Source organism: Lissotriton helveticus, chromosome 6 (assembly GCF_964261635.1).
Source record: "Lissotriton helveticus chromosome 6, aLisHel1.1, whole genome shotgun sequence".
In the NCBI taxonomy this organism is placed as follows: domain Eukaryota; kingdom Metazoa; phylum Chordata; class Amphibia; order Caudata; family Salamandridae; genus Lissotriton; species Lissotriton helveticus.
Genome location: NC_136067.1, coordinates 331,241,766 through 331,262,628, shown reverse-complemented (window position 1 = coordinate 331,262,628; position 20,863 = coordinate 331,241,766). Strand labels below are relative to the sequence as shown.

General features: G+C 41.8%; 1 protein-coding gene across 1 annotated transcript in view; it reads left to right on the top strand.

Annotated features, from left to right (window-relative positions):
- DDX1 (DEAD-box helicase 1) overlaps positions 1–20,863 on the top strand; it is a 336,768-nt gene that overhangs the window by 176,397 nt on the left and 139,508 nt on the right. The window contains exon 10 of the mRNA XM_078647776.1: positions 19,960–20,032. Coding sequence (XP_078503902.1) covers positions 19,960–20,032 — 73 coding nt within the window. The remainder of the gene's footprint in view (positions 1–19,959; positions 20,033–20,863) is intronic.

The following is a 20,863-nucleotide window of genomic DNA, read 5'->3' as shown; positions in this document are numbered from 1 at the left end:
CTCGTAGATTTTGTTGACTTCTCAGTCAAAACACTAGGTGGCTGGTTAAAAGGTAACAAGGTACAAAACTACGATGGGATTTATAATCTTATTATGAAGGAACATCAGTTGAGTAATTGTCTTCAGGAAAAATGTCATCAGTACTTGGTAGACCTAGGTCTAATTTTTAAAGGCAGACCACTGGGTCAAGACTAGGGTAACCAAGACAACTCATGATAGGGGTCACCAAAAGAAAGGGGCTGTTGTGGAAAGATCGTGAACAGTCTAAAGATAAAAATGGAGTCCTCTAAAGGCTCCCAAAACATGTTCGGGAGGGTGGTCCCCAAGACTGTACACAGACCAATGGTGGATACTGGGGTAAGAACGGGGATCCCAAAAATGCTCGGAGCTTAAATTGCAAAGCCAATGGGCACCGAACTGGAGAGGCTTTATGTCCCAAAAAGAACGCCCCTAGTGCACCTGCAGTTCCTCATGCAGTGGTAGATCTCCAGATGGGAACCCAGGTGTGCCCTCAATTTGTTGGAGAGCTCACTGAAGCATCTTTAGTCTAAGGTTGGGCTGGATGTAGCTGTCTGGCCCGTTAACATGGAAAAATCCAGACAACAGCCTCCTATAAATGGGATCGGAGTTAAAGCACTGACGGATACAGATGCAAGTGTCACTATGGTGACTGAACTGATGAAACATTCACAGTCACCAGTGCTGACAACCAAACTAAGGTCCATCCCATCTCATTGCAATGGTGTCCTTAGAATGGAGAGTGTCTACTTTCCGAAAGAAGGTGGTGGTATCCTCTGCAATTCTTGTAGCCTGTCTGCTAGGAAATGGTCTGGAGGCCTCCGCTTGGTCTGAGGTCAAAAGAAAGACCCATGGAGCTATGCTGGATATACATGAATGGGTGTGTGCAAAAACAAGAGCACAATGCAAAGCCCAGGGTCAAAAAGTGGAGTAGGAGTCTGGAGAGGCAGGATGTCTGGGAAATCCGCTTCTGAGCAGCCACAAGTTCAGGTCCCCTCTTGGGTAGATTACCTGTAAGCACAGAGGGACTGAACCCCAGGAACCTACCTGACAGAGCTCCAAGGTTCAAGGGAGACCCTCTAGGGAAGAGAGGTGCCAAGTACATAGGACCTGTCCTACTCTTCTTGAGAGCCGGAAATAGCAAGTTATTGATGTCAGTCGCTCCCACCGAACCTATTGGGAAGTAGGGGATTCCTGTACACTGAGGCCAAAGACCCCCAAACCTGGTGCCAGTAGTAGTGGTAGTGCCTCAGCAGTATAGTCTCTTTAGCTCATGACATCCCCTTAGCTGGGTATCTAGGGCAGACCAAAACTTGGAGTAGGTTGTTAACCCACTTCTACTAGCCAGGTATTTCTCAGAGGGTGAAGGAGTTTTCTAACTCCTGTGCTACCTGCCATGCCACTGGCAAATCAGGTATCCACCCAAAATCCACCTTAATTCTACTTTCATTGGTTGGTGCACCCTTTAAAAGGGTAGGGGTTGACGTTAATATGTCGTTCCCCCACCCCCGACCGACCCTCCCACAGCATCTGGGAACAGGTATTTATACTGGTGGCAGTGGATCATGCCACCAGGTACCCTGAGGTATTTCCACATACTACTGTGACGGATGTATGACGTTACCACGCATACTTTTAGCACGCATACCTTTACAGCGCAATTTTTACAACGCAGGATCCATTACAACGATCTACCATTACAACGCATTTTTTTACAACGCAAATACCTTTACAACGCATACCATTACAACGTAAGTATTGGTAAGTATATAATATTTTTAAAAGATGTAAGTTATTAAATTTAATATAATTGTCATGTATTCCTATAGGTTCTGAATCGATCCCCCTATTCCTGACCCTATTCTGGTTAAACTAACTATCAAGTTAACTAACAGTCAGCCCATGAGGCAAGAAAAGCCCCCATGATGCAGATACCGTTATCTGACGCAGTCACACTACGGCACAGGAACGTGTTATCTGATTAGGTCATAACGCTTGAGATCTAATTAGACAAGCGACATTCCTCCAGCCCCTGATAAGGCATACGACGTTCTCATAACAAATCAAACCTATGACAACCTGGAAAATCCGTGCGGCCATTGTTTTGATTTCACAGAGAACTTCAGTAAAAGAATGTGCTAACGAGCAAGTCGTATGACATCTTTATTGACGTATCTATGTCCATCCTTACGTCAATCTCGGCACCTTTAAGGTATAAATATTGCCGATCTTGCCCTATGCAAACACACGCGTGGTGACAAGACGGAGCAGCCATACTTGCCGAAGCCCGAGAGCAGAAGCAGACCCCGCTGGCAGCAGCCCCGCCTTCCTGACGCGCTGAGAGACGCGCTGCTATCTCAAGCCGAGAGACCCAGCACCGGCGCTTCTGGGCAGCCCTCGCAGGCAGCCTGGAATATCGAGAGCAGAGAAAGAGATACCATTCCTCATTCATCCTAAATTCCAGGTACAGAACTGAATAACCCCTCACAGAGAATTCTTTAGTTATTCACTTGGCAAAAACAAACTTAACTTAAACTGTAACTTTCTATTCCCGCCCACGCATTAGACTTAGGTCAGGTACACGGGGTAGGCGTATTTAGAAACACCAGTTGAGTACGTTTAGTCAAATGTATATGTGTATGTAAATATATTTTAATCATTTTAAACATCATATGGCTCAGAAACCATATCAATGTTTTTACAGTATTATTTTATACTATTGCTTTTAATGTATGCACTTTACTTAACTATAAGTATTGCAATAATATCGATCCATTTCTCTTGTACGAGAAAAGAGACTGATCAATAAATAACACCTTTTTATTGAACACGCCCGTCTCTTCCTTTTCTCTACAATCTGATGAGACTAAGAATGCACGTACTGACTGAGTAAAATAATTGCCTTGTGCTCACACGACTCTTGAGATTGACTCTTGATTAGGGGAGAGCAAAGTTGTCATGTTCTATGGTTGTCAGAAACTAAATCCCTTCTTGTCTAATCAGGGAAGTTAATTCCTCCTTGAACATTCGAGAAAGTTTCTAGCGAACTCTGAGCTACGCTGGCAAACCCAAAACTTAAGTCTAGTATCGACAGTAGTAGACCTAGTTAACGTCTGGCCTAGGCCTTTACTGCTGTAGGTACTATTCCAATGCGCAGAGCCTATTGGGAAAATAGGAGCTACACTACATGGCGCCCAACGCGTTTGGAAAGGGCGATAAAACTAACGTAAGACATTTAGAGTAACTCAGTCGTGCTTTCTCACTCAGACCCCTTTTCCCAAATACTCCAAAGACGTCTGGAGTGGGTGAAAGGTAATATCCTCCAAAACCGCACAGGAGGGAACTCCTATGTATGGTTCTTGGTATAGTCAACATTGAAGGATACACTGTTCCAAAATATTGTGCATCTAATCTTTGCTCCATAAGAAACCTGATCTGCAAACAAACAAAATAACCATCCTGACAGTAAAATGTCAGAAAGTGATGAAGAAAGAGAGGCAGTTAGATTAACAGCTGAAATAGCAGCAGCAGATACTGCACTAAAGGATGCAGACGCGGATATAATACTCATTCCGGTCAGCAAAAGGAAATCTATAACCTTAAAACTTATAGAAAATGGACTGACACCTAGAGGTGGCACAGTCATATTCGTAATTGAGGCACACGAATATCGGCAGACAGAGGTATACTATTCATGGATACATTTTCCAGCAGCAAATGCTGTAACAAAGTACTTCCACTATTACAAAATAGAGGTTCCACCCGACATTTACACTCCTTTCGAGGAGGTGGAAGTACCACTCAAATTCCAAGAGCATTTGCTCTTATTTGATGGCGCCCTAATACATAATAATCACATCACCAGGCTCGGTCCTTTAGGTAGACCAGGAGCAACGTGGCCGGTCTTAGCCGGATACACACCACACCCAGACATCGAAGGAATGTCTACAGGAGAGCTGTTAATACAGCTAAAACAATTACTAAAAATTCATAGACAATTAGTTCAGTATGTAATGCGGACTTCAACAATTCAGCCAGCGATTAAACTACCACAGCTGACCCCTCACCAGGGGAACACAAATAAAATCACACCACAGAACATCCAATCCTGCCTAGGTAAAGTTCCGGCTAAACGGGAACAGATACCATTCTGGTTGGCACAAAAAATCACCCAAATAGAGGCGGTGTTTCCTGACACCACCCCGATAGAAAAACACAGGATTCTGACTATATGTCTCCCAATGGGAATCGCACCACACATAGAGGACTGTGACACTTGGGGTACAGTCTTTGCTTCAATCTACACAAAAACGCACGGTGTTCCTTCCATTTCGGTGATACCAGATGTGCTAAAACAAATTCAAGATGAATACGGTCCAGAACCTGCTTTAACTCTTGGTATGAAATTACTGAAAGACTTCAAGCAGGTCTCGGCTATATTACTAGCCAATATAAAAGGTGAAGCAGCAAACGTGGCGATCCGCCAGAGGTTAAAAGAGACAGATATAGCAGACCAACCAGCTGAAATTGCCAGAATCATAGAAAAATCCTATGAAGAACTAGGTAGAGACAGTTTAGGTGGAATACCAGTAAAACCGCAACTGACTGAGAGTCCAGAAAAAATATTTTTTAATAATAATTCACCAAAAAAGAACTGGGATGGAAACAAACAATCCAATCCAAAATAAAAGAAATTCCAGTCCCGAGGAAGGTCTCCTAGGCGAAGGGAGAAATCTCCGAACCAGAGACACAGGTCACCCCAGAGTGACCCCTCTGGGAAAAGATATAACCTTAGAAATAGGGATAATATTAAAAAACCTGATAGATATCAAGACATTGATACACGTCCCTCTCAATCTTTTCAGAATTCCTCGCAGAAATCGGAAAGAAGAGGACGATCAGAACAAAGAGAAGAGCACGCCAAGTCCAAAGACAAGGAACCTGCTCAGCTAAAAAAGAAATTACAATTTCCAAAAAAGAAGGTAGCCAGTATCAAGGTAGTTAACAATGCCGAGAATACTGAGGACACAACGGAAAAACGGAGAGTGGGCTCAGACAATGCTAGACAGCGCAGCAGAAGTGAGCATAGCTCGCAAAGTCCTTATGAATCATCTGGAGACAGTGGACACGAATGAATACCTTCAAGTGGAAACTGCAGACACCAGAGTTAGCAAGCCCCACAAGATATACGAGATAACATTACGTATAGAGGGAGATAAGACTAGGAAAATAAGGGGACTATTTTGGGATAACCTCTCCAAGGGTTATGACATCCTTCTAGTTGAAAAAGACTGGCCACCAGAGTTTGTCAGGGAGTGCCCTCATGGCGAAGAAGTAATTATGCCTGCCTTCTCGAATCAAATCCCGATTCATAAAAAATATACACTTGCTAGAAAGTGGGCAGTGGCCTTAGCACCTGCTTTATATAAAAATCATGTAGGATGGGATGAGGACTCCCCTCCTCACAAAATCCAGTTAAAATCACAACCTACTGCACAAAGGCAGTACCCAATTAAGCAAGAAGCTAAAAAACAGGTAAATGAATTACTAGATCAGCTAGAATACCAGGGGGTGATTGAAACTTGCACCTCACAAATGAACAATCCTTTGTTTCCGGTCTCCAAACCAGACAATTCATATCGTCTAGTTTTGGATTACCGACACCTTAACACATGTTGCAAAACCTTTGCAGTGCAAAACTCACACAGTGCTGCACTAATGAATAACATAGTGCGCAAAAAATACAAAACAACCTTGGACATCTCCAATGGATTCTTTTGTCAAAACATAGCACCAGAGAGCAGATATTTAACTGCATTCTCAGTAAATGGCACTCAAAAGCAATTCTGTCGATTAGCCCAGGGGTACAAGAATAGCCCGGGAGTATTCTCAGCGAGAGTAACAGAATTACTACAACTATATGATGATGAAGCATTATCTTATGTCGATGACATTTACTTAACAGATGATGACTTGGAGACTCACTTGAAAAGAGTGAACACCATAATACTTGGGTTCGCTGCAGAGGGTTACAAATTCAACTTTAAAAAGTCCAGAATTGCCCATCTGACAGTCTTGTACGTAGGATATGAATTATCAAGTATAGCATGGTTGACAATTTTCTAAGAACTAGAAGAATTAAAAAATCTAAAATATGAAAAGACGTATCCTCTGCCAATCGACATTCTGCCTCTACGACATTACGCCTGTGTAATCTATACAGACTGACATGCTCAACCCTCCGTTTGGGGAGAACATGGCTACAACCCCACATGTGAGATTACAAAAGAAGTGTGGCGCGGAGGTAAACTAAGACCTCTATTAACAAAATCACACTCAGTAGAAACTAATTCAGAACTACAAACTGAAATAATAGCTTTGAAAATGGCGCTAGATAATGCGGATCGCGAATTCCCGACACTTATAGTGTCAGATTCATATTACTGCGTCAAAGCATATAACAAGGATTTGCAGACATGGATTCAGAACGGTTACAAAGATGACACAGATGCACCAATAAAGCAGAAACTGCTCTGGGAACAAGTAGCTCTTTTACAAAAAGAACTACCAAAGACTCACGTGACACACTCACTGAGTCATCAGCGTGATGGCGTTCACGTTGTAGGGAATTCATTGGCTGAAGCAGCCGCAGCGGCAGCCACTAAACCGGCTCCCGTAGATCGAAAAAAGCGTACATTAAAATACATTGACGGTGAAACAATGCTGGCGGTGAAAACGTCATCAAAAGGCGACTTCTCAGCGTTACCGATCAACTATCCACTCAATTATACATACATAATCGATGCGAACTCCGTCCCTTTTGCTCGAATCCCTGGAGTGGGGGATAGAGTGATTCCAAACATGGACAGGAGAAACTTGTTAATCGCAGACGCACACATGGGCGAGGGTCTCAGACACCTCAAACTGAAAGATTCTCTGGAAGAATTACAATCACGGTACTGGTGGCCAGGCATGAGCCTGCATTACACCATGTTTGTAAAAAACTGCCCAAACTGCAACAGAGATCGCAGTGGGGAGAGAAACAGTTTAATACCTCGTCGTATCAAGGCAGATAATATCACCAGTAAAAAGCAGGGCTTGCGATTAACATATACAGGCTAGTTTCCACTTATAATGTAGATCACCAGCACTCGGCTGACGTCCGGACTGTTATACAAAGATTTGCGAGTCTAAATGGCATATACGCTAAGAGCATGCTACGTTCGACCATTGTTTTCACTCAAGCCCTCCGGCCGGGGGGGAAACATGGCCTAATGAGCACAGCCCAGCGGGAATCTTCTCACTTCCTTCCTGAGGGTACTGGATGGTGTAAAGAAAAAACCAAGGCAGAAAGCAATCTATAATGGAAAGGATATTAGGTTCGGGTGCTGGGTGGGTCAAACATCTAATAAGTGTCCAACGTAGTCTAAATAACTTGCCAAGAAATTCTCTGAAGGGATTCAGTCCGTACGAATTATTATTTGGAACTAGAATGATAATCTCTGACCTTGATAGTCAGACTTCAGTGGTTAAAGAAAAAAGCTTTGATGTCAAAGACCGTTTGGCTATTTTGCAGGACTTAAACAAAACAAGAAAAGACCTGAGCAACATACAGTTGAAACAACAGCCAACAACCACTGAAGAATCACCACCTGTCCCAGCAAGACCTGTCTGGATTCCAAAAGTCGGGGATCTAGTCAGGGAGAAGATCGCGGTAAAGAAGGAATTTGGGCCTTCTTACAGAAAAGCAGTTCCTGTCTTGTCTGTCAACGGGACAAGATCAGTTGTACTACCGCCACTTGCTGGTAAAAAGGAGAACCGAGTTGTATCCATCGACCTGGTAAAACCACAACATGTGGCCGATAACAAACAGTAGGCCAAGTGGACTCCCAATAAGTAGCAGAACACCAAGGTTTGCTACCAGTACAGAGGTCCTAACAAAGAGGCTCATCACATTCGAAACGCCTACAGAAGAACAACAAGGACTATGCAACAATGCAATAGAACTCAGACCTCTGACAACCCAAATAAAAACATTTAGCAGAGACACACCAATCTACAATGAAGTACCAAGTGACAATGCAAGAAACAAAAATCCTGAAGCAATTGGAACAATTGACAGAACTGCATCCGGGTACTTCATCAACTTCGATGATTCCTCTGAAGGCTTCAGTGAATCAAAGACACAGCCATCATCAAAATCCTTTAAAGACAAAGCTAAGGAACTTTTGAAACAACTGAAAGAAACATATCTGATTTCTCCATGGATTGAATTTTGGGTGGGTTTTGGTGCATTTATCCTCATACTTTGGCTCATCATGGTATTTACTTTGGGACGCTTCATTGAGGGAAAATATGCTAAAATGGACACAGCAAGTCAGAACATCAACTTGATCCTCAAACCACACACATCTTCACACGTCGAGAAAAGAGAACTTTCTTCAGCCAATTTCACAGCCAATCTGATACCTGGTGGGGTAGCCTGGGACAACACTGACTATGAAATTTATGGTCCGGTCGAGATCCTGAAATATCCACACCAAATCAAGATCTCCTTGAGTGACTTTGCAAAACCAAACTCATTTGCTGATGATTGGGACTTCGAAAGCATTAACAACATGATGTCTGATCTAGTAATGTCTGCTAAATTTACAAAACATGATTATTTGCAAGGTTCTACAAATTATGATAGTATGTATTGCTATAACCACTATGGTAATCATTTTTTGCATAAATCTGCACAACCTAGAAATGTTTTAAATTATAATCAATGGGAACATTGTGCAACACCTCCAAAAGGGAGCTCAAGAACCGTTTATGACAAATATTCATATTTTTCAGGTTTTAACACAAGTAATGCTGAAACATTTTATTTTAAAATGTCAAACAAGACAGGGATGAAAACCATGATAACCAACACAAAATTGATATATTCAGATTCATTCTTCGAAAAAATGAATACCTTTGGATTTGATTATTGGGACAAAATTGTTGATTTGAAAAGTGTTTGGGGTACAAAAGATTGGCAAGTACAGGGTTTAGAAGCTTTGTTTAGAGCCTGCATGATCCCAGAACAAATGATATTTTTAAATGACACTGTTCAACAAACCACCTGTCTTGGCTTAGCCAAAATCAAAGATTTAAATAAACCGTCTATTCCAAAGCCAATAATGTTTAGCAATAACTCTGATACAGATGAAGAGATAGACGTAAACCATATATTAAACCAAAACAGAACACATCCTGATTGGAAACAATGGTTGATCTGGCCCACCGATACAAATAACTGTCAAGATAGATTCCTGAATAAAACACAGGGTTTCAAAATGACCAGGCCAGACCCTAGATATCCCCAAAGACATCACCCAGGGATAATAACAACCTACAGTGTGGGCAAATTATGCCTTCAATGGCTACAAACTTCCACACTGCCTGAAATTAAGCAACACCTAACTTTACTTACTGATGGTGCTGACTTGCGTGATTTCATAATGGGACCACGCAAACAGCGTCAAAAGCGTTTCATAGCAGCCTCTGTATATGCAGCATACAATGAGGCCTGGAAGGTTACTCAAATTGAAACAGCAGAGAGAATACGGGAAATTGACCGTATTAATTTGGAAAAATCACTTTCTGTAGTGGACAATGGGTTAATGACTCTGTCCTCCAGAATTTTTTCTTTGGACAGCATTGTGTCGTCAGCAATCGATATATTATCGCAAGACTTACTGTTATTACAACATGGTCAGTCACAATTGCGTTCTATTGTACAGCTTGGCTGGACGTTACAAAATCTGCGTTCAGGCTATGTGCCTTGGCGTTTAATCAACACAACGTCACTATTCCAAATCTTTAACCTTACTGATAGACAAATCGGTATGGCGCAAAAGGGTGCTGATTATACAATCTTGAGCATTGAAAAACTAGAAAGATTACCAATGACAATGTCAGAACGACCTGTCAGTGAATGGATAATCCACGGAATCATAAATATTCCAATCTCAACCTTCAGGTTTCAATACTGCCAAAAATATATACAGGCTGGCATGTACGAGAAATTGGGAAAGGGGTACCTTAAAACAACTTGGAACCTGCCCTATTCGCATGCATGTGTCAGTAATAAAGGACAGAAAGTGTTTCTTAGTGGCAACAATTGTGCTATGTCACTAAGCGGCACGCTTCTGTGTAACGGAATTAGTTTGCATGGAGCCTGTGAAGGGAATTCATACAACCTTTCATGTCACCAGCAAGGCGCACCTGCAACTGAAATAGAACCATTCTTTCAAAGACTCTATAATGGGAGTTACATTCTTATTGTAGACCGCAGATGTTGTAGTCTTATGCCCGGGACTCCTTATCTAGTCACTACGACGGCGAAGGTCAAGTGCTGTGGACGTTCTTTATTCCCCAGCTCCTTTCCAGACAGGGAGGCAAGGGCATGGCCCAATTTGAAAATTACTTCTATTCGAATAGATACTTTAAGCAGAATGAAAACAGTGCTTCTTCAGACGCCTACAAGGCTCACGTCATCAAAAGAAACGTATGATCTACAAGTCGCAAGGCCGACTGCAGAGATACATACATTATTATCAACTAATTCCCCCGTACATTTCGCGGAAATCCTGAGCGAAATCTTAAATATTTCTGATACCACTGGGGTCTCAAAGGTATTTAAGACAGTATTTTCGATGGCATTAACACCATTCAAAGCCATACTGGGTATTTTTCCAGATTTCGTCCATTCGATTTTTGGCGGACTTCCCCTGATCCTGGGACTAATTGCAGGAATCCTATTCTTAGTCCTTATTTTTCGTTATGGCAACCCATGTCACAGATCAAACTCTCGCGACAATGGAAGATACGATCCTAGCCATTGGATACCGGGACCGGATATCAAAAATCCTGGGACTATCCCGGCTTAGAGACCTGAACATGACTTGGTTTCTATCATTTCGACCAATGTGGCAAAGATGTGTTTTACCTGTATTGAGATGTCTGCTATGCGGAGAAGAATGCGTGTTAGACACCTGTCTGACGCTACAATCGGATGCGCCAGTGGATGCAGATACATTGTTGGTTCCTACCAAGGTTCACGCTTTGTGCTGCCCTCAAAGGCTACCAATCCTGATGACGGCATTCCTGGAATCTTCACCACTACGATTGAAGAGTAGTGAAGTTCAAGATGACAGCAGCATTGAACAGGTACGACCTTCTGTCAGCAATGCGAATCAGAATGTCAATACAGACAATCATGCGCACGAATGCATGGTTACCCCTATTTCCGACTTAGTGGAACTTTCCCATGAAGCTGTTGACAGTTTTTTCGAAAGCCTTAATGATATGATGTTCTCTCCAGAACAGAAATAGAGACTTTGGAGCAAGCTCGCACACGGCGTTCCCTGAATTCGGCCTTCAACTTTAAAAATAAAGTCACATGAACAATTCTTCCCACCAGTTCACGGACAACAATTTTTTAGCAGCCCCAAATTATTTTTCGCAAAATTTTCGGGACACTTATCTTCTGCTTAAAGTAAGAAACTATTCCTAGAGAACTAAGATTTCTATTTTTAGATACTTTATAAACTTTAGTTGCCCACTGGTATGTTCACAAATATTTTATTATGTGATGAGATGGTCTCGAACTTTCTTTCTGTATAGCCATATTAAGAGCCATTTCATGTGTATTTCTCATATACCGAATAAGCAATAATGTCTACAAATGCGTGTTTACTTAGCGTTTAATTCATAGCTTAAGTGCATACAATATATATGACTGCAATTTTTCAGTATATTTGAAAATTTCAAAATGCATTTATGTATTTTGGGGTGGTAAGGTATACACTATACTCTATAGTATGTTGTACTATGTTATACTATGCATAGATTAGTAAATATGACCATAGTTAGCGTGGAGTGGGTGTCATGTATTCCTATAGGTTCTGAATCGATCCCCCTATTCCTGACCCTATTCTGGTTAAACTAACTATCAAGTTAACTAACAGTCAGCCCATGAGGCAAGAAAAGCCCCCATGATGCAGATACCGTTATCTGACGCAGTCACACTACGGCACAGGAACGTGTTATCTGATTAGGTCATAACGCTTGAGATCTAATTAGACAAGCGACATTCCTCCAGCCCCTGATAAGGCATACGACGTTCTCATAACAAATCAAACCTATGACAACCTGGAAAATCCGTGCGGCCATTGTTTTGATTTCACAGAGAACTTCAGTAAAAGAATGTGCTAACGAGCAAGTCGTATGACATCTTTATTGACGTATCTATGTCCATCCTTACGTCAATCTCGGCACCTTTAAGGTATAAATATTGCCGATCTTGCCCTATGCAAACACACGCGTGGTGACAAGACGGAGCAGCCATACTTGCCGAAGCCCGAGAGCAGAAGCAGACCCCGCTGGCAGCAGCCCCGCCTTCCTGACGCGCTGAGAGACGCGCTGCTATCTCAAGCCGAGAGACCCAGCACCGGCGCTTCTGGGCAGCCCTCGCAGGCAGCCTGGAATATCGAGAGCAGAGAAAGAGATACCATTCCTCATTCATCCTAAATTCCAGGTACAGAACTGAATAACCCCTCACAGAGAATTCTTTAGTTATTCACTTGGCAAAAACAAACTTAACTTAAACTGTAACTTTCTATTCCCGCCCACGCATTAGACTTAGGTCAGGTACACGGGGTAGGCGTATTTAGAAACACCAGTTGAGTACGTTTAGTCAAATGTATATGTGTATGTAAATATATTTTAATCATTTTAAACATCATATGGCTCAGAAACCATATCAATGTTTTTACAGTATTATTTTATACTATTGCTTTTAATGTATGCACTTTACTTAACTATAAGTATTGCAATAATATCGATCCATTTCTCTTGTACGAGAAAAGAGACTGATCAATAAATAACACCTTTTTATTGAACACGCCTGTCTCTTCCTTTTCTCTACAATCTGATGAGACTAAGAATGCACGTACTGACTGAGTAAAATAATTGCCTTGTGCTCACACGACTCTTGAGATTGACTCTTGATTAGGGGAGAGCAAAGTTGTCATGTTCTATGGTTGTCAGAAACTAAATCCCTTCTTGTCTAATCAGGGAAGTTAATTCCTCCTTGAACATTCGAGAAAGTTTCTAGCGAACTCTGAGCTACGCTGGCAAACCCAAAACTTAAGTCTAGTATCGACAGTAGTAGACCTAGTTAACGTCTGGCCTAGGCCTTTACTGCTGTAGGTACTATTCCAATGCGCAGAGCCTATTGGGAAAATAGGAGCTACACTACATAATTTAATTTAATTTTAAATTTTTTTTTTTAAAACCCAAACCTAGCCCTGAACCCTAAAAATACCCCTTTATCCAAAAACCCAAACCTAGCCCTGAACCCTTAAAATACCCCTTTACCCAAAAACCCAAACCTAGCCCTGAACCCTAAAAATACCCCTTTACCCAAAAACCCAAACCTAGCCCTGAACCCTAAAAATACCCCTTTACCCAAAAACCCAAACCTAGCCCTGAACCCTAAAAATACCCTTTTACCCAAAAACCCAAACCTATCCCTGAACCCTAAAAATACCCCTTTACCCAAAAACCCAAACCTAGCCCTGAACCCTAAAAATACCCCTTTACCCAAAAACCCAAACCTAGCCCTGAACCCTAAAAATACCCCTTTACCCAAAAACCCAAACCTAGCCCTGAACCCTAAAAATACCCCTTTACCCAAAAACCCAAACCTAGCCCTGAACCCTAAAAATACCCCTTTACCCAAAAACCCAAACCTAGCCCTGAACCCTAAAAATACCCCTTTACCCCCAAAAACCTAAACCTAGCCCTGAACCCTAAAAATACCCATTTACCCAAAAACCCAAACCTATAACATTTTTACTATAATTATATACTTACCAATACTTACGTTGTAATGGCATGCGTTGTAAAGGTATCTGCGATGTAAAAAAATGCGTTGTAATGGTACTTCGTTGTAATGGATCCTGCGTTGTAAAAGTTGCGTTGTAAAAGTAGTCCGTTGTAAAAGTTGCGTTGTAACGGTTGTTTACCTACTGTGACTGCTCCTGCAGTTGCTAGGGCCCTCAGTATCTTTTCTAAAGTGGGTTTTCTTAAGGAGGTGGTGTCAGACAGAGGTAGTAACTATCTGAAAGCCATGTGGGCTGAATGTGTGGTGTCATCAAAGTTGATTACCCATAAACCAATGGTTTAGATGAGAGATGCAACAAAACCATGAAATACCTATTCATGGTTCTTTCTGACAAACTCAGAAGGAGGTCCTTTCACCATGCCTGTTTTTCGCCTACAGATAAGTACCACAGACGGGTGTAGGTTTTTCAGGGTCAAGGCTGATTTGCATATGGCCATGTCTGAACTGGGGTGGTGTGGAGTGCACAAAAACGATGGGTTTAGGCCCAGATCTCTGTACTGGGGTGAATGTATGACATTGTTCTGCATTCTGTCCATCAACTGTTGTTTTTGCATTTGTCACCCCGAGTGGGACGGGTATGCTCAGACGTGAATCCCGTGCTCTCCACACCACTGGAGTCAAGTTATCCTGGCTGATGACGGCTGATAGCCAGAAACCGGTCCTAGGATGCTTGATTCCGGTCCAGGGAAGACATGACTTGGCAGTTCGGGCTGGACTGTTCCCATGAGGCACAGGGTCAAGGCGGATTTGCATATGGCCATGTCTGAACTGGGGTGGTGTGGAGTGCAACAAAACGATTGATTTAGGCCCAGATCTCTGTACTGGGGTGAATGTATGACATTGTTCTGCATTCTGTCCATCAACTGTTGTTTTTGAATACGTGGAGAAAGCAGCCAAAAACCTTGAGGCCAGCTAAGAGCTCCAGAAGCTCTGGTGTTTCCAAAACGCTGCACTGGTGGAGTTCCAACCAGGGAAGAAGGTGTGGACTTTGGGGCCTGTGACTCCCAGGGCCTCTGGGCCAAATTGAGTGGACTCTACCCTATTCTGGAGAGAAAAGGGGATGTGGCCTACCTGGTGGACTTTAGCACCTCCAGGGACCCAATAGGGTAATTCATGTCAGCCGCTTTATACCCTACCATGACAGAGCGGTTGTGGCTATGCTGATGGTCACTAAAGAGGATCAGAAGGAAGAGAGTGAACCTCTCCCTGACCTCCTCTCTCACAACCCTAAAATGAGTCAGTAGGAGGATTTGTCTTTCCAGACACCCTCGCTGTCCAACAGAAGGTTGACTATAGGTAAGTCCTGCACCAGCATACTGAGCTCTTCTCCGCGACCCCTGGTCAGACAAGCTGGTGTACACATGATGTAGACACCTGCGACAGCCTACCCGTCAAAAATAAAATATACAGGCACTCTGACCAAGTCAAGAAGAGCAACAAGGCTGAAATTCGTAAGATGTTGGAATTGGGAGTCATTGAACCCTCGGAGACCCCCTGGGCCAGCCCAGTTGTTTTAGTCCCAAAACCTTAATCCAATGGCGTAAAACCTGACCTGAGGTTTGGTGTGGGCTAGAGGGGCCTCTGTTTAGTGACCACAACAGATGTACACCCAATTCCTAGGGCTGGTGAATTGATTGACATGTTGGGGGCTGCCAAGATTCTCAGTACCTTTGATTTAACATCAGGATACCGGCAGATTGGACTGACCACTGGTGCAAAAGAAAAATAAGCATTCTCAACCCCAAATGGACATTGCCAATTTACAGTAAGGCAATTTGGATTAAAGAATGCCCCTACCACCTTTCAAAGGTTGGCGAACAAAGTCATTGCAGGGTTAGAGTATTTTAATGCAGGATATCTTGATGAAATTGTGGCTAAAAGCTCCACTTGGCAGGATCACCTAATCCACATTGGAAAGGTCCTTGAGGCTCTGTAAAATGCAGGCCTCTCTTTCAAGGCAAGCCAGTGCCAGATAGGGCACGGCTCTGATCTATAGCCATGTCTGGTGGCTTAATGCACTCGCTGTAGGGGCTTGTGTTCGACCTCATGGTCACATATTCTCTAATCCCGGTGGATCCACTCAGTCTTTCATCCTTCTGAGGTCGATAAAAATGAGTCCCATTGAGTTGGGCAACAATGAAGACCTGTTATTCAGTGCCAAGATTCCCTTGGGTGAACGTGCGCTTTACATATACTTATGTTATATTATACTTGGGACACCTTGTAGGTGGAGGCCAAGTTCAATGCTTAAAACCCAAGATCCAGACAATGTGAACTGGGTAGCACCTGACACCCAGACTCAAGTCAGGGCATTCCTTGCCTTAACTGGGTATTACAGGAGGTTTGTAAGAGGGTATAGTACTGTTGTGGCATCCCTCGAGGAACTGACCTCTAAAATGAAGACAAAGAAAGTAAACTGTACAGTGAGCTGTCAAAAGACTTTCAACCTTATGAAGGAAGAAATGTGCTCAGAACCCATTCTAAAAGCTTCATATTATACAAAGCATTTCATAGTGCAGGCAGATGCCTCTGAAAATGGGATAGGAGCAGTCCTATCCCAAACCAATGATGAGGGCCATGACCAACCTGTTGCTTTCATTTACAGGAAGTTGTTCCCCAGAGAGCAGTGTTGGCGTGCCATTGAGAGGGAAGCCTTTGCTGTGGTTTGGTCCCAGAAGAAGCTGAGGTCATACTTGTTTGGCTCTTCCTTCCTTGTTCAAACTGACCAAAGGCCTCTCAGATGGCTAATACAAATGAAAGGTGAAAATCCCAAACTGCTAAGGTGGGCCATCTCCCTACAGGGAATGTACTTAACTTTGGCACTCCGACCCGGGACTGACCATGCCAAAGCAAATGGCCTTTCCAGGCTCATTAACTGAGAGGATGAAACTAACCTTTCTCAAGAGAGTTTTCATCTTCTTTCATTTGGCTGGGGTTATGTAGGAAAGTAGCCCTTTTTGACATGGTCATCCCAACTTTTTGCCTGCTAACTGATATTATTTCGATTAGAAGTGCACTGGGTTCCTGCTAACCAGGTGCCCCAGGGCCAGAGCTCTTTCACAAAACTGTACAATTGTTTCCCCTAATTGGCAAAACCTTTAGCACTCTCTAAGTCCTTAGTAAATTGTTCCCCTGGTATCTAGGGCTTGAGGTACTAAAGAGGATCCCTGTGGGCAGAAGCACGAGTGGAGCATGTTCCTGGAGTAGAAATGGGCAGATTTTGCTCAGCAGAATTACGAGTCAAATCTTCTGACCATGGGGTGCTCCAAAAATAGATCTTTTTGTAATTCTTCAGAACAAAAAATACTGAATGTTTGCAAGCAGGTTTCATCAGAGACATTATATGGGGAATACATTTCTGAGCCTGGACTGGAATGTTTGCCTATGCTTATCCTACTTTTCTTCTGATTCCCAGGGTTCTAAAAAAAGAAGGCAGAAACCATGCTGTTTAATGCTAGTAGCTCCAGCATGACCAATGCAGATTTGGTTCACAGAGGTTTTTCTCCTTTCAGAATGTCCACCTTTTCTTCTCAAGTTTATACCAAAGCTTCTCTCAATGAACAAGTTGTTCATCCATAGATGCAATCACTAAATGTATCACCTTCTTCCTGATGAAGATTTTGGCTCCTTGAGAATTCCTCAAGAATGCTAAGAAAGTTTAGATAAATCTAGGGCAGAATATTCGGTTGCTGGTGGTCAAGTAAAAATCTACACCCTTTCACATCTTCTTTGGAACAGATTCTACCTTACTTGCTCTACTTGGCAAGAGCAGGCCTAGCCCACAATGAATTTAAAGTCCACTTGGCGGCAGTATTAAGATTTAAAAAAGAGAGAGGGATAGTCTCTCTCTCTCTCTCTCTCTCTCTCTCTCTCTCTCTCTCTCTCTCTCTCTCTCTCTCTCACTCACACTCACACTCACACTCACACTCACACTCACACTCACACTCACACTCACACTCACACTCACACTCACACTCACACACACACACACACACACATATATGTATATCAGACTGGTCAAGGAATTTATGAAGGGTCTCTTTGGAGTTTTTTCTTGCTTAAAAGCTCCACCTGTGTCTTGGCAATTGAAGATAATCTTTCACAACTGATGAGAAGTCCATTTGAATCCGTCCATAACGCGGAATTTGGAATTAAAAGGTATATTGTGGAAAATGGCCTTTCTTTTGGCTCATCTAGCAGGATAAGCGCGCTTTAAGCTTTTACAGCGAAAGCTATTCTTGAAGTTTAAAACGGACAGGAAGAAATTGGGGTTGATTCACAATATTACCCTAACGTTCCCACTTGCTTTTATTTGAATGAACAACGTTTTTCAAGAACCCTTCTAACAAAGCTGCAAAAACTTCATATTCCTTGAATGTCAAGAGATGTCTGAAATTCAGTATTGAAAGAACAAAGAGTTTTAGGAAGTCCGACCAACTAGTGATAGCGTGTGCCAAACCCAGGAAAGGATATGCTCTCCTCAGATGTTGTATAGCTTGCTGGGTTTCTGTAGCCATTACCTATTGTCACAATACGGTGGGAAGACCATTAAGTGCCTATTGAATAGAAAGGTGAAATCACATTCAACAAGGAAAATGGCAACTTTTACAGCCCTGTTTGCTAGAGTCTCTTTGACGGACATTTGCAGAGCAGCAACTTGGTCCAGTGTTCATACCTTTACCAAGCATTGTTTGGATTCGTCTTGAAATGCCAATTTTGTAGTTTGCCAAGCGGTTCTACGTCATCTTTTTAAATAGGTAAAACATTAGTTTTTTACATTTTTTTTATAGTATGTTGCATCTTGAACATCTAAAAGTTCTTATTTTGTAAACAAAGTTGTGGTTTTTCTGACATTTAACATGTTTAAGAATGTTTTTTGTTTGTTTAATCAGAGTGGTTGGTTATTTCGACCTCCACTTCTAATGGGTAATACTTATCACTACCAGGATTGAAGCATGTAAATCTTTGAAAGATCAACACTGTGGTACTCCAGTATTTATATCTTTAATAGTTTTTCACATGCAACCCTCCCTCCTCCCTACTAGTACTTACCACTTAAAATAATTCTTTGCGAAATTTTGGTACACAGTAGTTGACAGGAGGCCTCATTTTCCAGCTGCTCTATTGAGTTGCATTTTCTCAGGCTGCTGAGAAATAATTAAAAGTTTGAAATCGTACTCGGAAGTCACCAGGCAAATTGTATGGCAAGATCCTCAGTAGATGGAAGCATGTACGAGTGCTGCAGTATGTTATGACACCCCTTGTTCCATGGTCTGGATTATGTTGTATTAGCCCTTCCCCTAACTTGGATTGTGCATTTTGAGTAGACTAGCATAATTTTTAGAAACCGACATGGAAGAGTAAAAGAAAACTGTTTTGAAGATAGGTCCATCCGCATTCGTTTACTGTTCTTAACATTACTTCAGTGTACACTGTGTAAAAGTTTGGAACTATGATCTGTAATTACTTTTCTCAGAATTTTTCTATTTCTTATTCACCTCGGACAAAAGCACTTTTTCTTTGCACTCTTTTTTAGAGTAACCGTCTATTGATATATCTTGACATTTATGTGTATTATCTATTTTGCTATTTCATAAAATAAGAGAATATAAATGAAATTTACTCTCAAATTAAGTTTTTGTGTCTTTCTCTCTGGTGAAGAATATTTACTCTTGTATAACAATTATTTTGTATAAATATTTCAGTAACGGACCCAATCAATTTTAGGGGTCACAGCCACCTTGTTTCTATACTGCAATTGCAAAGAGAGCAATGTTATTTCTGCTAAGACCTCTTATATCCATGTTAAACTCCACTTCCCTCATCTTTGAATAGACCGAGAAGTCCATAACAGGCTAGTAATTTCCTTTCCATTGCTATTTCCATCATTATTATTTACTTCAGATGACATGCGTGGTCTTTCCAAACAGTAACCTTTTGCCAACTGCTTGTTAATGTGTTATCCGACTAAGTAAAATACTTGTATTTTCTCTTTACAGGAATTCACTATGCATGATACTGTTGGATGCTATCTGGATATTGAGAAAGCCATTATCAAGTTTTCAAAAAATGGTAAGTTCTGACTATGGTTTGGCAATGCCAGTTAGTAATTGTTATTGCTATTTAGCTATGCACTAGACTTCTGTAGAGAACATCCTCCTTGTTTTTGTATTTTATTTTGTTGGCTTCTCCTCTTCTGCTTCCAGAGTTGGTGCATGTGTGTATGCATCTCTTTTTAACTTTTGGTTGTGTGGTGACCATACACTACTTCCCGCTGCACCCTAGAACCACACCTGATCCTCTGCCCCAAGATCATTTACATTTGTGAAGTTGTAATAGATGATTTTCACCTTTTTGGTGGATAGTTTTTTTGGATTTATTATTTTATGTAATTCATCAGTACAGATTTTCATGGTTACGGTCTTGTAGGACATCTTATTTTTCAGATATTCCCATTTAGTTTCATTTGTATGAGTATATGTGGAAACATTATCCTTGTAGCTCTGTCATAGGCCACCTGCACCAAAGGAGGAGAATATTTTAAATTTCAGACTGTTTTTCTTTTTTTAATTAACACCTAATATATATTTAAATAATGACAAAAAGAATGTTCAGTCAGAAATCGAGTCTCTAATGTCTGAAATATGGATTAAGTAAGCTTACCTACTTGCAGAGCAAGTGGTTGTAATCAATCGAAACCCTCTTCATGCGTCTGAAACCCTTTATATCGGAGCCTCAATTGAGAAGCACATACCCAATCTTGCAATCTTAGTACAGAAACACCAACTACTAAAATACCTTTACTCTCCATGCTCCACACTTTAATTCCCTCCCTTGTATTTTGCATTGTACATGGCAATTCATCCAAAAGGTATGCCTGTTTATCATATCATTTTTGTACAA